General features: G+C 41.7%; 1 protein-coding gene, 1 long non-coding RNA gene and 2 other non-coding genes across 4 annotated transcripts; 1 reads left to right on the top strand and 3 right to left on the bottom strand.

Moving 5' to 3' along the window:
• The first annotated feature begins 27 nt into the window (after nucleotides 1–27).
• LOC100564014 (testicular acid phosphatase homolog) lies at nucleotides 28–10,868 on the top strand. Its single transcript, XM_008117503.3, has 13 exons — nucleotides 28–433; nucleotides 897–1,030; nucleotides 3,654–3,797; nucleotides 4,727–4,822; nucleotides 4,947–5,033; nucleotides 5,374–5,511; nucleotides 5,886–5,984; nucleotides 6,501–6,596; nucleotides 6,725–6,857; nucleotides 7,515–7,597; nucleotides 8,660–8,766; nucleotides 9,818–9,987; nucleotides 10,071–10,868. The coding sequence occupies exons 3-13, from the start codon at nucleotides 3,699–3,701 to the stop codon at nucleotides 10,154–10,156; spliced, it is 1,194 nt and encodes a 397-aa protein (XP_008115710.2). The 5' UTR covers nucleotides 28–433; nucleotides 897–1,030; nucleotides 3,654–3,698; the 3' UTR covers nucleotides 10,157–10,868.
• Nucleotides 10,869–10,949: 81 nt separating this feature from the next.
• On the bottom strand, nucleotides 10,950–15,159 carry LOC103280004 (uncharacterized). Its single transcript, XR_507100.3, has 4 exons — nucleotides 15,029–15,159; nucleotides 13,641–13,724; nucleotides 12,378–12,474; nucleotides 10,950–11,312 (listed from the first exon to the last, which is right to left on the bottom strand). It is a non-coding gene; the product is annotated as an uncharacterized LOC103280004 (long non-coding RNA).
• On the bottom strand, nucleotides 12,168–12,257 carry LOC134292840 (small nucleolar RNA SNORD88). The gene has a single exon (XR_009999971.1). It is a non-coding gene; the product is annotated as a small nucleolar RNA SNORD88 (small nucleolar RNA).
• Nucleotides 13,075–13,165, bottom strand: LOC134292839 (small nucleolar RNA SNORD88). Its single transcript, XR_009999970.1, has one exon. It is a non-coding gene; the product is annotated as a small nucleolar RNA SNORD88 (small nucleolar RNA).
• Nucleotides 15,160–15,704: the final 545 nt, after the last annotated feature.

Genomic DNA, 15,704 nt, shown 5'->3' with positions numbered 1-15,704 from the left:
TAGGGCAGGAAACAGCAACCTTGCTTTCCTGCCAGTTGCAGGCACATTCTTGTGTGCAAACATTTGCACCATTAGCCCTTTGAACTCCAGGCATACAAACAGTAGGGCACCTGGGATCAACTTCTTAATAATATATTGAAACATGACATCAGTTAGAGGTGAGAGATACCAGGACTCTCGAGGAGGCCTATATATTTAGACTATCCCTTATCCAGAAATCCAAAGGGCTTCAGAATTGTCTACATAGGAGGTTGAGACAGGTTGAGACTTTGTTTTCTGATAGTTCAAATTGAATTGGATAAAATGGATAACTAGAACCACGGATAAGAGGATCCATGCCCGGCGAGTTCAAGCTAAACTGAATGGACCAGGACAGAGAAACACCAGGTGGAAAACAAGCCACAGAGGTTTATTCAATTTGACCAAAAGGGATGTAAGTACAATTAGATGCTTCAAAGTGTACACGCACAAAACATATGCAGAAACCAAAACATCTTATACAGCTTGACAGCTATTTAAAACTCCCACTCCCTTCCTTAATTGGCTGACAGAGGAATTGCTCTGGATCTGCGCCCTGATTGTAAGTGCTGCTGAAGTCACTGCCTTCAGGCAGGCATTTCCTTTTGCAGGGAAATTACAGTTTGGGATTGATTTGCCAGTGAGCCAATCAGCTGTTGGGATGTCCCCTGGGAGGAGATGTCATTTGCAAAGACAATGCTAAAAAATGATAATGAGCTCTTGATTAGCTCAACCGTCTAGTTCTGAGTTCGGCAAAGATAGGAGAGTCCACAGACAAAGGCGAAAAAATGATTATTCTGGGCAATCATGGGTAGTGCTGTTAATAAAGAGGCTTAACTAATGTACATACTCTGTGCTTCTCTTTCCATGGTCAGCAGACTCTCAGCCTCAAGTGAATCATTGACCAGACCAATAATCCTGAGTTTATCTGGGCTGGCATGGGAAAATTATCCATCTCTGCATACATGAACAACAGATTTTTGATGATTGTCTGTCTGGGAAACAGCCAGAGGTATTTGCCCAACCTTCTCGTTCTCACGGAAATATGTCAGCAGGGTTATGGGGAGTAACTGCCTCTGGGCTATATCTTGTTACATTTTATCAAGGAGTTTATACATTTTATATAATAGAGCTAGGTATAGTACACGAAAAGATACATAGAAAGTCAAGGAAAACAGATACAATTTATTAAAGGATTAGAACAATAAAGTCTAGTGGCGGGGAGGGTGTGTGTGTTAAAGCTGCCGCTGGTCTATTCTCGATCTCCGATGCTTCAAAATAGCAAAAGTTTGACAAAGCATTTTAAAAATAAAAATTAATATATTTATTAGGAACCATTGGCAAACTATATAGTGTATTATTGGAGGGGGGTCATAGTGGTTCGACAACACAATGCACACAAATTTGATTTCATGCACAAATCCTTCTCAAACCTGTGGCTTCACTGCAGCTTACACAAGGTCAAGACCTGTTATGGCTAATAATGCTGCCTGTTAACCTTTTCCCCCTTGACTTCAGAAAGCAGAAATCAGCACCTTGTCTGAAAACCAGGTAGGACCATCTGGAGCTGGAAGAGAATTTCACCCAGAGAACTACCAGTGTCTGAGGCTGTGTCAGAGTTCAGCCAAAGGCACATTCAAGCACATTAGTTCACTTTTTGTTACTCCATCCTGTTTCCATCTATTTGCAAGTGACAAAGTTATACTTTGTATTCTTGATGACTTAGTTTTGCTGTAATGTATTGAGTAGAATCTGAGTAGATCTGGCCTTCCAGATCACTGCAGGAGCTTCATAAACTGGAGAGGGCAACAAAGAAAGCATTTATCAAATGGAAAAGAATTAGGTTTTCTTAGTGTTTACTCTTGGCGGCAGCATATTCTCGGCAGCTGTATACCAGGAAGATCAGGCTCTGAGTCCAAGTTGGCTGACCTGCTGCATTCTCCAAAAACAATCGGGGGTAAAGTCCGAAGCTGTGTTCCTGGAGCAAGGCTTAACCTGTTTACTAATTAGTACTACTGGCAGGAAGAGTGAGCACAGTCTCCAGTATTCCACAGATAAAACCTGGAATGGCTAAGCAACATCAAAGTGTAGCCAAGGTGGCAAAACTTATTAATGAAGAACACAGAGAGCTTGCAGCAGTTTGCTTTTGCCTGAACCTACTGGGAAGAGCAGCACTCTGCCCACTTTGCTGAGCTACTTCTGCACAAACTGCTTTTGCCTTTTTAGCTCAATTTATAGCAACTAAAGTAAGCTGTTGCCAGAGCAGCAGCAAAGAACAGCATTCTCTGACTGTCATTAAAATTTACAAAATGATAAATTACATCAAGATAACCAGGATATTGCTAGTAAAAGCCCAAGCACACTCTATAAATTACACATATAATTCATATGGAGCCCTGCTGTTGTTCACATAGTCAATGGGAAACTGTCCTCCTCTTTGGCCATCAGTACTACAACATGCAATCTGGCTTCAGATAGATCTGGGTTGAAGTTTCCAAGTGTACTGTGGATTTCATTCTTGAACATTCACTCTCTCTGACACGATCATTTCAAACGCCTGAACATACTTTTTCCATTGATCTACAACAGTGGTTCTCAACTTTTGGGTCCCCATATGTTTTGGCCTTCAAGTCCCAGAAACTAGCTGGGATTTGTGGGTGTTGTAGTACAAAACACCTGGGGACCCACAGGTTGAGAACCACTTATCTATAAGGAAGCAGAGTCTGAAATAGTGTCATGTAATCAATTTCAAAGTAGATAATGTGGAATATCTGCCTTCATAATCTGGATTATATGGCAGTGTAGAAGGAATATTAGAAGATCAAATGGAGCTTCACTGATGGATCTCTTCCTATCATCCTGTTACTTAGAAACTTAGAAATTGTCGGAAGGTAAAAAGATGACACACCTAGGTCACTGTTATTTTTTCAGAATTCAGTTTGTGAACGGATTGACTAAAATCCATAATTTGAACTTTCCATAGGCATTGATATACCTCGCTTGAGTTTTCTGTTTGAGTCTGTTTTTTTAGAGGAAGAGACTTTATTTTTTTTTTACTTTTGTATACTTTTTAATTACGGTATTCTGTCTTGTTTTTTAATATTATATTTTACTGTGATGATTTTAATTGTGTTTTGGAATTGTATTGTTTTTACCTTAATCTGGAAGAAATGTGTCATAAAAATAGAATAAGTAAGAAATGTCTCCAGCCTTTTGAAAAGATCCTGTGCCACTAATGACTGGCATGACAGGCAGACATCTAACAGATAACACCATTGATCCTCCATCGTTGCGCTAGAGAATCTTCCCTTGAAGAATTTCTACCAGCCAGCTTTTAAAGCTGTAAAAACTCAGCCAAAAACAGAGTAACCAGTTACTACATGCTGAAACTTTTCTCTACAGAGTGAACACAAAAGACGTCATGTCTTGTTTTGGACTTGTAATCATGGGTACTAATATCCCCCCAAATCCGGTGTGCAAACATATTCTTTCAAGGGGAAAAGCATATTACATAGTTAACATTGGCCTATCACGCTGTAGTGGTGTCTGCTAAATCTAGCTTGTCAGCAAGGTGAAATCAAAGATAATGATAAGGTGTGAGGATGGGATTTATATTACAAAAACATTTCCCCTAGGTCCCCCAAAGAGACACATCAAGGTAATAGAACCAAGTCAACACCATGAGACTCTCTGAAACTCTTGCAGCTTTGGTGGTCTTCCTGCAAAATATTTTGCATTTTACTACAGGTCAAGAAAGGACGCTGCGCTTCGTGACACTGGTAGGCAGAATTAAATGATGATGATTCTTGGGGTTGTTGGGAAAAGAAGACAAGCCTTGTTAGGTCTTTAGTACGAGGGCTTGGAGACTAGATTGCTTGTGGTTTTGGGAAGGATCGGGATCTATTGACAAGAGGAAACTGTGCCAAAGTTTCTTGATTATTCGTGATAAGAATGAAAACCAAGGATAGTCATCCTGAACCAATGGGTTGTATATAGTGAAAAGATCCCATCCTTCTTATGTTAAGCTGAGAGAGAAAAGACTAGACTATATTGCAAGAATCCTTTGGGACAATGTGACTGTGTTCAAAAGTAAATCTCTCATAAACATATGCTGTATTGGTTATACATCTTTAGCCTACACTAAGGAACTCAGAAGTAGTAGTTTTCTATTTACTTCACCTTGTCTCTGCATTGCGTCTTTTGCAATTGCAGTCATATGGGTGGTGGAGTGCCTGTTGGCATCATGTCATGTTCAAACTTTCACAGCCGTTCAGTGGCATAAAGAGTTAATTTGTACTGTGACCAGAAAACTTTATGAAATTCATTAAGCCACCATAGATCAACAGGCAACCTGAAGGCATATATACTCAGAGAGGCTCACAGTTTATAAATCCCATTAGGAAGGTAAGGTTTAAGAAGTGATCTTAAGTCGAGAAGGATTCCAAGGATGGACAACTTCTGGCATTAACATTTGAATGATATTGTCCGGCTGTTCTGTCTTTTCCTTCTTCATTAATGGAAAGAAAAAAATCTGGAAGAAGCAGTGGGAAAACACAGAAGGATTGCCAATTGAGGCATGCTGTCATCTGGATCCCATACGGAGGTTGAGCAATTGCACAATATGGTGTCATCTAAACAGAGCCTTGATGGATTATTGTGGATCAGAAAAGTTTTCTTTGTCTTGAGTTTGAAACCCCTTCTGTCTTAGGTGTATCGCCATGGTGATCGATCCCCCCTTGGCACCTACCCAACGGATCCCCACAAAGCAGCCGCTTGGCCAGAGGGATTCCAGCAGCTCACCAAGGTGGGATCTTGTGTGTGTGTGAGAGGAGAGGAGGTGGATGTTCTTAAGTCCACATTTTGTGTGTCTGTTTGTGTAAGGCAGAGGAAGAACAGGCATTCATTCTTGCTGTTTCTGGCCCTTGTAGGTAGGTATTTTGCAACAAAAGGCTCTTGGAAAGTTTCTGAGGCAAAAATACGATGGATTTTTGAGTTCTGCCTACAAACCACAAGAGGTAAATATTTGATACTTATGTATTAATATATTACACTCACATCACTTGCGCTCAGTAATTCCCAGGGCAACAAACAAATATAAACACCGTAATGCAAATCTAAAATACGGGATGATCAAAATATTAAAAACTTCCAATAATTAGAACCAAATGTGTTCTCCGAATCAGTGAGAGCTCTTTTTTAAGAAGAAAAAGAAATTCAAGCAAAACACTATATAAAGAGCTTCATAAACTAAAAACATTTGTGCTCTGCAAGGTATCAAGCAAATATCCTAAGGAAGATGTCCAAAGTTAAGAGGCCTAATGGCAGCCATAAATAATATGGGTATGTCTATTTTAGATATATGTTCGCAGCACAGATTATGACCGCACCCTCATGAGTGCTCAAGCCAACCTGATGGGACTCTATTCAAACTTGGATCCAGAGATTGGCTGGAGTCCTGTTCCTATCCATACAGTGCCTATTAAATATGATAAGGTAAGATAATGGAAAGCAATAATCTTGGACTGCGTAAAATGGGATTCTCCCCCACCACCACCACCACCCATGCCCTACACTGGATTGCCAACTGCCTGGGATCATTAAGTTGAATCCATTGTATTGATATCCTTGGGCTGTATCATCTATCAAGCTTACGTAACTAGTCAACTGTAAGGAGTGATGAGAGCTAGCATGGTAGAGAGCTGCACATTCCTCGTTTCTGAAAAGGAGGAGTCCTTAAATAGAAAACTGCCCTATGCAAAGGAGAATGTATGGCTACTTTGCCTAATGCTTTAGCTCTGAGAGAAGCAAGGGACTGGATTTTTCCTATAATCAGATTTTGTCTGTTTTCCCTAAACTGGTCCTCACAGCTGCTGAAATCACCAACTCGGACTTGCCAACGCTACCAACATTTGATGGAAGAGACAATTAATTTGCCAAGTTATCAGGCTAAAATGGAAGGCTGGAAGGTATGAAGATTAAGAAGTGGGGGGAGGAGAAGGTTCCTAGCACTGCTCTTCCCATTTAATCAATTACAATTAAAAAACATTAAACAAATGACCCAATTATAATTTTTAAAATAGGTAAACCACATTTTAAAAGAGGAAAGTTATTAGTACCAATAGTAGATACAAAATAAATCAGCAATAATTAACACTAGAGGCCTTTGTATGTACATTTCAATAACCTTAATGGAACCTCCAGCTACATAGATTTTTATATTATTATATACGGGAAAAACAAATAACATTGTAAACTGACATTTAGATGCCAAATGTGTTAGTGCCAGGCAGAACATCTGAGGGAATTGATTCCATAGATAGGTCACCATTGTCACCGCTATACTAAAGAGCTTCACCTATGAGTTTGACCTACTTACATGGAAATATCACTCTTTTGATAAACATATGCAAATAAGATACTGAAACTAAGCAACTGAAGTTTATTTTTCTTAATCTAGGTTCTCACCCTTTACTCCTGCACAGGGCTTCATAAGAGAGATGGCTAATTACACAGGACTTAAAATGGAGCAGCTCACTCTGCGGGGTCTTTGGAGAGTACACGACTCCCTTTTCTGTCAGGTAGGAATACTGCATCACATTACACCTCCACTTTCCAATATATCTTTCTTCAGTTTAGGAAAGTATCTTTTTGGTCATTGATCACTAACTTCTTCCAAGTTCTGTTTCTTCTCTCACTTCTCTCTTAGAAAGTTCACAACCTGACTTTGCCTGGCTGGGCCACATCCCGGGTTCTGAGGACGCTTGCTGAGATAGAAGCATTTAATGTTGAAGCCCATGTAGGAATGCACGCCAGCCAGGAGAAGGTTCGATTCACTGGAGGTAAATTTTAATTATTCAGTTTATAATCCTAGACCTTAATCAGCAACACTACATCAACAACACTACATTACAAAATAAAACATGGAATCGTATCAATATAGACAATTGGAAGAGCAATCTTGTCAACTGCATCCATTTGGTCTGATGGATGACTTTGAACTGCAACAACTCAGCTTCATCACCACTTGGGTAGGAGCCCCCGGTGGAGTAGTGGGTTGAAGCCTTGTGACTTGAAGGTTGGGCTGCTGATTTGCAAGCTGCCAGGTTCGAATCCCACCCGGGGAGAGCGCGGATGAGCTCCCTCTATCAGCTTCAGCCCCATGCGGGGACATGAGAGAAGCCTCCCACAAGGATGGTAAAACATCAAAAACATCCGGGTGTCCCCTGGGCAACGTCCTTGCAGACGGCCAATTTTCTCACTCCGGAAGTGTCTTGCAGTATCTCAAGTCGCTCCTGACACAAAAACAACAACACTTGGGTACAAAATTGATATGAATCAGTCCTTATCTGCCAGCTTGGGACTGACTACAGGTAGAGTGATGCAACTAACTTTGGTGGAAAATGGATGTTTGCTGTCTCTGACTTTCCCTGTTATGTTTTTTACATGTATGACTGATTGTACCAGTCTTATCAGCATTGTCCTTATTCTCTCTATAGGATTGTTACTGGATGCCATCCTGAGCAATTTCTCCAAAATTGTGTGCCGAGATCTGCCTCTCAAAATGATTATGTATTCTGCTGTAAGTCCTTCCCCCCTCCCTTACAATGTCCAAAAGCAACCAAAAGATGGTGTGGTGGAGGGATCTGCACGTTCAAGACAGTGTAGGTTTATAGTTATAAAATTATTTCAGATGCCTTTTCACTAAAAAAAATTCCAAAGCATCCTGGTTTTTTTTTTTTTAATTTTGGATACACCAAAACTAAGAGTAGGAAATAATCTCAATAGTCAAGAGTGGAGCACATACTTTCAGAAGCCATTGAAATGTGATTGTAACAGCCTGCCTCAAACTGAACAAAGAAATGGCTAATTTAACCAGATGCCACTCAGGAAAGATTCCATCTTCAGCAACATTATCACTTGGTTTGGGGAATGTACAAAAGGGTTTCCTAAACAGATCTTAAGTTTTAAAGCAAATTAACAAAGCATCATGGCTTACCAACAAATGCAAGAGGGCTTTCACTATTTCCAACTAAAGGAACAAGAGTTCTTGAGAATGCAGTGGTGCAGTGGGATAAATCACTGAGCTGCTGAACTTGCTGACTGAAAGGTTGGCGGTTCAAATTGGGGAGCTGGATGAGCTCCTGCTGTTAGCCCCAGCTTCTGCCAATCTAGAAGTTTGAAAACATGCAAATATGAGTAGATAAATAGGTACCACTCTGGTGGGAAGGTAACAGCGCTCCATGCAGTCATGCCAGCCACATGACCTTGGAGGTTTCTATGGACGCCAGCTCTTCGGCTTAGAAATGGATATGAGCACCAACCCCCAGAGTCAGACACAACTAGACTTAATGTCAGGGGAAAACCTTTACCTATAGCAAGGCAGCTAACAACATATTTTAAAGCACTACAGATAACTATATATAATGTATGCAGCTGCCCTAATGTACTTGACTCAAATGTCTTACAGGAAGATTTTAGGATGAAAATATTTATCTGGCCCTGTGGGCACTACCACACATAATGTAAATGCTGAATATATTAAATCTTCAGAACAGCATAAGGGTCTTGTAAAGGAAAGGATGTAAAGGAATTTTAAATAGACATGGTCACTTTGTCTAAATGGCTTTTCTGCTCACTTTAGCATGACAGCACCTTGATTGCTTTGCATGGAGCCTTGGGCATTTATAATGGTCACCCACCACCCTATGCTGCCTGCCATGGATTCGAGTTCTACCAGGAAACCAATAAGTATGTCTGGTTAAAAAATGGAGGGAGGGAGGCATTTGTTTTGTGGGCAGTTAAGCATGTCCTCCGATTTTCACTTTTCACTGGACAAATGCATGTGTACTAGCAGGAGGATGTTAGCCCCTGCTCTGCAGCATCCTAAAAAGTAAAACCAGGCAGGCGTTTTGAGTAATCAGCTTGCAGTTATTGCGAGTACAAAGCAGATTATAGGAGAATTGACTGATAGCAGTATTCTTGCGGCACAGCCTGCTGCCTCCCTCAAGTGTGATTTGTCAGCACATTTAACTGCTGACGCATAACACCAGAAGCTTTTAACCTTTTTTTGGCTCACAGGCCATTTGAAATTTGAATGGAAGCTATATGCCACCCTCCTTGTAAAACCACGTTTTCCTCAAGTGACAGCCATTTCGCACACATGGTTTGCAAGCCTCCTGAAGCCCCATCTTGAAACCCATTCATTATTTATTTATTTATTTACAGTATTTATATTCCGCCCTTCTCACCCCGAAGGGGACTCAGGGCGGATCACATTATAACACACATAGGGCAAACATTCAATGCCCATAAACACATCAAACAGAGACTGAGAGACACACGCAGAGGCAGTTAACCTTCTTCTGAGGGGATGTTCGATTCTGGCCACAGGGGGGAGCAGCTGCTTCATCATCCACACTGACGGCACTTCCTCATTCCAGGTCGTAAATTAGTTAATCTTGCCTCCCCACTTTATAAGTGGTACCTTATTTCCTACTTGATAGATGCAACTATCTTTCGGGTTGCTAGGTCAGCAACGAGCAGGGGCTATTTTTTATTTTTAATTGACGGGTGCTCACCCCGCCACGGGCTGGCCTCGAACTCATGACCTCATGGTCAGAGTGATTTAAGGCAGCTGCTCAACAGCTGCGCCACAGCCCGGCCCCCATCTTGAATTGATGACATGATGGGATCAAAAGGTTCTGAGGGACTGTTCACATTATTTTGGCAATTTTTAAACATAAATGCATAACTCAGAGCATCACCTATTACAAATCCCAATTTTCTCCTCTTATTTCAGCTCATTCAGTATTGGCATGTTCTATCGCAATACGAGCGACCAGCCACCTTATGTAGTAACCCTGCCTGGCTGCTCCACACCTTGTCCACTTCCACGCTTCATTCAACTCACCCATACAGTCATCCCACATGATTGGGAAACCGAATGCCAAAACCCTCAGAAAAGCACAGGTAACACCCCCCCCCCCAAAAAAAAACCCGGGAAATGTTGAATGAGCCAAAATTTACATCTATTCTTTACACCTGTTTTGTAGGACGCACGGTAACAGCCCTGGCTGTGGCAGTAGCTTTGCTGAGCATCATGCTAATTGGAGTGGGGATTCTGTACTGCAGAAGTTAATGGGAAGAGGAGCTCATGACAATTAGAATTCCCCTCATCCAAAGACAAACATCACTATATCGTTGTGCGTCTCTGAAGTCAATTGGAACCAAAGCATATTTATGTAGGCCCTTATGCATGGAGATTTATAGGAGACCCCTATCTGGATAGGATTATCAATACTAGCGGGTGTGAAAATCAGGGCATGGAAACGCCTCTCAGTGAAGGGACTACTGGTAATGTAACTACTGAGATCTGCCAAGGCTAGCTATGGTTCAGACTGAAAGCACTGAATCACATTTCCCCCTGACTCTGGTGCAGGAAAGCTATTCTTATTTAAGGATTATTTTCTTTCCATTTTTGTAGAAGATTTCTAAGCCCTTTCCTGTAAATATGGCTTCATTTGGGGAAGGATACCACAACAAATAGAATTTTTAAAAAATTAGTATTGATACTTTTTAAGCATATTAACAAAGTGCCTTAGTATCTTGCGTCTTCATTGCTACTGTATATGGCTTTCTTTCCAATTTGTGGTAACCCTATTATAAGTTTTTTGAGATAAAAATATGTTTTGCCCACTGTTACACCCATGGGGTTCCAACTGTTCTTCAGAGCTGTAATTTGTACTATAGATACATGTGGAATTCTGTTCTCTAAGATATCTCTTTTCTGATTCTAAAACTTTGTGGCTATTGTATCTTGCATTGCTACTCCTACAGGCTAGCAACTCTGGTCTCCCATCTGGTTCCATGTCATACAGATGTATATACGGTACTTTAAACCTTTAAGCAGAATTATGCGAGACACATATGTGTTGTTCTTCTATAACGCTTTATTTAAGTTAATAAATATTGCCCAGAATGTAATTGCTCTTGTGCAAAAGACTTCCAATCTTAGACAGTTTCTCCCCAACCCAAATGCTGTTCAACTGAGTCTGAGGGAAACTGCTTTTAAAAAAATGCACACCCTTATTTGGTCCACATAATGAAGACTACAAATACAAGGGAGCAAAATAAAGCTTATTCAAGAGCAATGTAAAACAACACAGAAACAGGCTTCAATTGGCTTGTGATCTAGGGATCCCTCTCAAAGCCATACTTCTTCCTCCGGGACTACTCCATCCAAATTGTCACCTTTCCTGTTTTCATGGAGATGCAGTCAGACAGCTTGGCCAAGGCTAAACAGGAAGAAACATGCATCATGCATTAGTACCACAGCCAGGATAATAGACCACAAGTCAATACCTCAATCAGAGACAGAAGTCAGCGGATTACAGGCTGCTCACTAACTTGGTACCATCCACATGCAATCTAACCAGAAATGCACCAGATTTAAAAAAGGGGACAGATCTGAGACCACCTCATTAGATGAACGAAATGAAATAGGCACTATCTTCGTGATAGCTTATGAAATCATGTCAAAAACATTGCCTAAATAAGTACAAAACGGATAAAAATAGAGGGAACAAAAGCGACTAAATAATTTTTGACCAAAAATGGGCAACAGCGACTGCATTGTCTGTAGCTTTAAACAATTCTTCCTCTGTGCATGTGGCAGGGCATTGTGGACAAGCAAACATATGTGAAATTGTTTGTTCTGCTCCACAGTTGCACAAGGTGGAGAATTCTTCTAGGTAGTGCCATTTTGCCAGGTTGTTTTTTGATCTGCCCACTCCAGGGACTTCCAAGTATGTTCCTAGTTAACCTCTCTACAAATTTTCTAGACCCTCCAGGGTACCCCTATGGTAACTTGGGCCCCTTCTACAGCATCCTTATATCCCAAGATTTGATGCCAGATTATCTGCTTAACCCAGTTTATATGGAAGTGGACACTCACATAATTCAGTTCAAAGCAGATAATTTGGAATCAGATCCTGGGATATAGGGCAGCATAGAAGGGGCCTTATAGGCAAAGAATACCAGAAAATTGCTTGAAAGACCAAGTCAATTCCTACTGCCCTTCAGGCGTGGTTAAGTGAAATAATAGATATGGGTTTCATGTGTGTGGGGAACTCACTATATGTATTTAGTCAGAACCCCTCAGTCTCCTAGAGTGTCAAGTCTCCAGAAGGCACCAAAATCATCACAGTGATCGGAGCCCAGTGCTGACATCATTGGGGTTACTCCTCTCTTACATTCCCTTGCTTGCTGCCCCAGCCTCCTCGACATTTTCTTCCAACACCCCACTTTGATACTACCCCATTATTACTTATTTAACAAAAAGACTGAACAGTTCTACTCACTTTATTCAGAAGGCAGATGCCCTACTTGGCCGTCATATTCTGCTTGAAGAACCAATCATCCTGGGAACAGGACCGTATACCTTAAAGCCGGAGTCACCTATCAGAATGATAGTCAGTTACTTAAGAGTCAGAAATCAACATGTGCACCAAGTCAATAGTTCTGTATTTCTCAGACTATCTTATCCGGCAGGGAGCAATCTCCCCATTCCTATGCATTGAGAATCAATGCCATTGACTAAAATTACTTCCTTCCTGGAAACTTGGCATAGACTGGAAGACATTGGCCCACAATTCACCGATATTCACTATTTTGAAGTAAAGTATGATGCATCAAACTGCCATGCACCCTAGGCAGAATACAAGAAATGCCTGGAAAAAGATTGCTACCTTCTTCACCATTACATTCAGAATCCAATTATTTGGGGACAATACCAGAAGTATGGGGAAAGCAGGAAAGGGCTCCCTATCTCCCAGAACTGCTTAGTCTTGGGATGTTTGTGTCAAGCAGTAAGACTCGTTTACCTACTGAAATTGTATATAACAAGAATCCCTCATAAGGGGCACTGAGAAAAGTGTTTACAGGAGAGGGGAGTTTTACTCTTTAACCCCGGGACTACTGAGAGACAAACACTGTATTAGCTACCATTTAAGACCAATCCTGACATGCAACTGCAACCTTCCAAGATCACCAGGGATTTTGCTCCTCAGTCCCCATGATGTCAAAGGCATGGGGGCACTTTTATCACCACAGCAATTGTCTGTGCCCAGTGCTTACATCATGAGAGCAACCCTGTTGCAAAGAAGTATTTCCAGCTCCCTCACACTTAAGTTCTGTCTCCAATAGGCTGACCAATGGCTGATGCAATTCATAGAATCATAGAGTTCCTGGAAGAGACCTCATGGGCCATCCGCCATCCAGTCCAACCCCCTGCAATACAGCATTGTTCTACTCTGGGATTACTGCTTCTCTCTCTCAACATCAATCCACCATTTCTATACATGTTAGGGATCCTCTGAACTGCAGGACTCCCACGTCATATTCAATTGCACTGCTTGGATCTGTTAGCCCTTCCTGTGATCCTGCATGTATTGAATGCATAGCCTAGAAAATATAAAATACATCAACTCAGTGTCTGCAAAGGATTATCAGACACTCTGTTTTGTTCAGGATGACCAAAGTTTTCAGTTTATCTAAATGCAAAGACTTGGAGAAACTTCGATTTCTTTTCAAAACAATTCCAAAATGGGATCAGCACCACTCACCCAGGATAACATGGTGAAAGGCCTACTGGAGGCCTGATGTGGATGCTCCATTTTGATAGAGAAGTAGAAAGCATTCTTATGCACCTATAGGAAGGAAAAGAATGATTAGTAAAATGCAGAACTGGATCAAAAGCCTCTGCAGCAAAATACCACCCTCTCTCTATTTCCTACAGAAAAAGGATGTTATGGTGAAATGGAAAGAATTTTATTTTATGCCTTTGATTTATTCTCATCCTGCAAATATAGCAGTTAAATAGACAGATTGTATGGTTGCTGTGAATTTTCCAGGCTGTATGGCCATGTTCCAGAAGCATTCTCTCCTGTCGTTTCACCCACAACTATGGCAGGCAACCTCAGAGGTTGTGAGGTCTGTTGGAAACTAGGCAAGTGGTATTTATATATCTGTTGAAAGACCAGGGTGGGAGAAAGAACTCTTGTCTGTTTGAGGCACGTGTGAATGTTGCAACTGGCCACCTTGATTAGCATTGAAAAGCCTTGCAGCTTCAAAGCCTGGCGGAACCCTCCGATGAGAGGTGTTAGCTGGCCCTAAGTTTTGGACTGTTGTTTGTTATTTATTTGTGGACAAACATGTGGACAATTTCAATAGAAAGGAGGAAACCATGAAAAAGAACAAAATCTGGCTACCGACATTTAAAAAAAAACTATAAAATCAGGACAATAAAGAACAACACTCAGAAAACAGGGGAATTTCAGACAATAAACCATCAGAGCCAGTTAATACCTCCAACAAAGGATTCCGCCAGGCAGGAAACAGTCGAGTTTTGAAGTTGCAAGGCTTTTCAATGCTAATCAAGGTGATCAATTGCAAGATTCACACTTGCCTCAAAGAGAACATTCCACAGATAGATGCCATAGATGTGGGTGAAACGACAGGAGTGAAAGCCTCTGGAACATAGCCATACAGTGCAGAAAACTCACAGCAACCCAGTGATTTCGGCCATGAAAGCCTTCGACAACTGTCACATTTACAGGATACTTTCGAAGAATGAACCAAAAGCAGCATACAAGAGTCTTCCTATTTCATCCAAATGTCTCACAACAATACAGCAGGTAATAGGGTAAGTTTGGGTGATTAGTGGTGTATCTACACCAGTGGTTCTCAACCTGTGGGTCCCCCAGATGTTCTGGCCTTCAATTCCCAGAAATCCTAACAGGTGGTAAACTGACTGGGATTTCTGGGAGTTGTAGGCCAAAACACCTGGGGACTCACAGGTTGAGAACCACTGATCTACACTGTAAAATTAATACAGTTTGACCCCATTCTTAATTATTGCAGAACTCGCTGCTAAACCATCCAAAGAGGGAGAAAAACACCTGAAAGCCACCTTAGTAGGCCTCATCCCCCTGTATCCTGAAGCACAACTTACTCTGGACGCGTCGCCATTTCAAACAGAACAGTCTCCGCCGCACGTGGCCCTTTTAAGCCTTCTTAAGCCACGCCCCCCGTCCTCTTCCGGGTGGGACGCTCACTCCCGCTTATTTTACGCACGCACCGCGCTTGCGCAGAATCGAAATTCTGCCGCATAAGCTCCGCCCACCTGCAGCGCAAAAGTGCGCATGCGCAAAAATGGAGAGGCACTTTCGAGTCTGTAGCCTGGTTTCAGAGTAGGACTGCATTTGAGGTTGGGACGTGTTCACGCATGCGCAGATGGTGTAGTTCAAAGCCTAGGTTAGTATGGAGGGTGTTGCAATCCAAATTAAAGGGGAAAGAAGTGTCTGAAGCAGGCAAGGCAAAGTTGGGCCCTTCGGGTGTTTTGGACTACAACTCCCACAATTCCTGACCGCCTCAGGCCCCTTCCTTTTCCCCCTCAGCCGCTTAAGCGAAAAGGAAGGGGCCTGAGGCGGTCAGGAATTGTGGGAGTTGTAGTCCAAAACACCCGGAGGGCCCAACTTTGCCCATGCCTGATCTAAAACCATTAGAAAGTGTTCCTACCAGGTGCCCATGAGGACAATTAAGGATTTGTTCCGGTTTAAGAGTTCCACCTCTTCTGGGTGCATCTACACTGTAGAATTAATGCAGTTTAACACCACTTTCACTGCCCT

Source organism: Anolis carolinensis, chromosome 6 (genome assembly GCF_035594765.1).
Source record: "Anolis carolinensis isolate JA03-04 chromosome 6, rAnoCar3.1.pri, whole genome shotgun sequence".
Taxonomy (NCBI): domain Eukaryota; kingdom Metazoa; phylum Chordata; class Lepidosauria; order Squamata; family Dactyloidae; genus Anolis; species Anolis carolinensis.
The sequence above is the reverse complement of the archived record's forward strand: the minus strand, read 5'-3'. Positions and strand labels throughout refer to the sequence as shown.

Bases quoted from the DNA above. Each gene is read 5' to 3' on its own strand.
- LOC100564014 (XM_008117503.3), top strand. From the start codon at position 3,699: ATGAGACTCTCTGAAACTCTTGCAGCTTTGGTGGTCTTCCTGCAAAAT. The intron at 3,798-4,726 runs GTAGGCAGAATT...CTTCTGTCTTAG, and splicing joins CGCTGCGCTTCGTGACACTG to GTGTATCGCCATGGTGATCG. The intron at 5,512-5,885 runs GTAAGATAATGG...TGGTCCTCACAG, and splicing joins TGCCTATTAAATATGATAAG to CTGCTGAAATCACCAACTCG.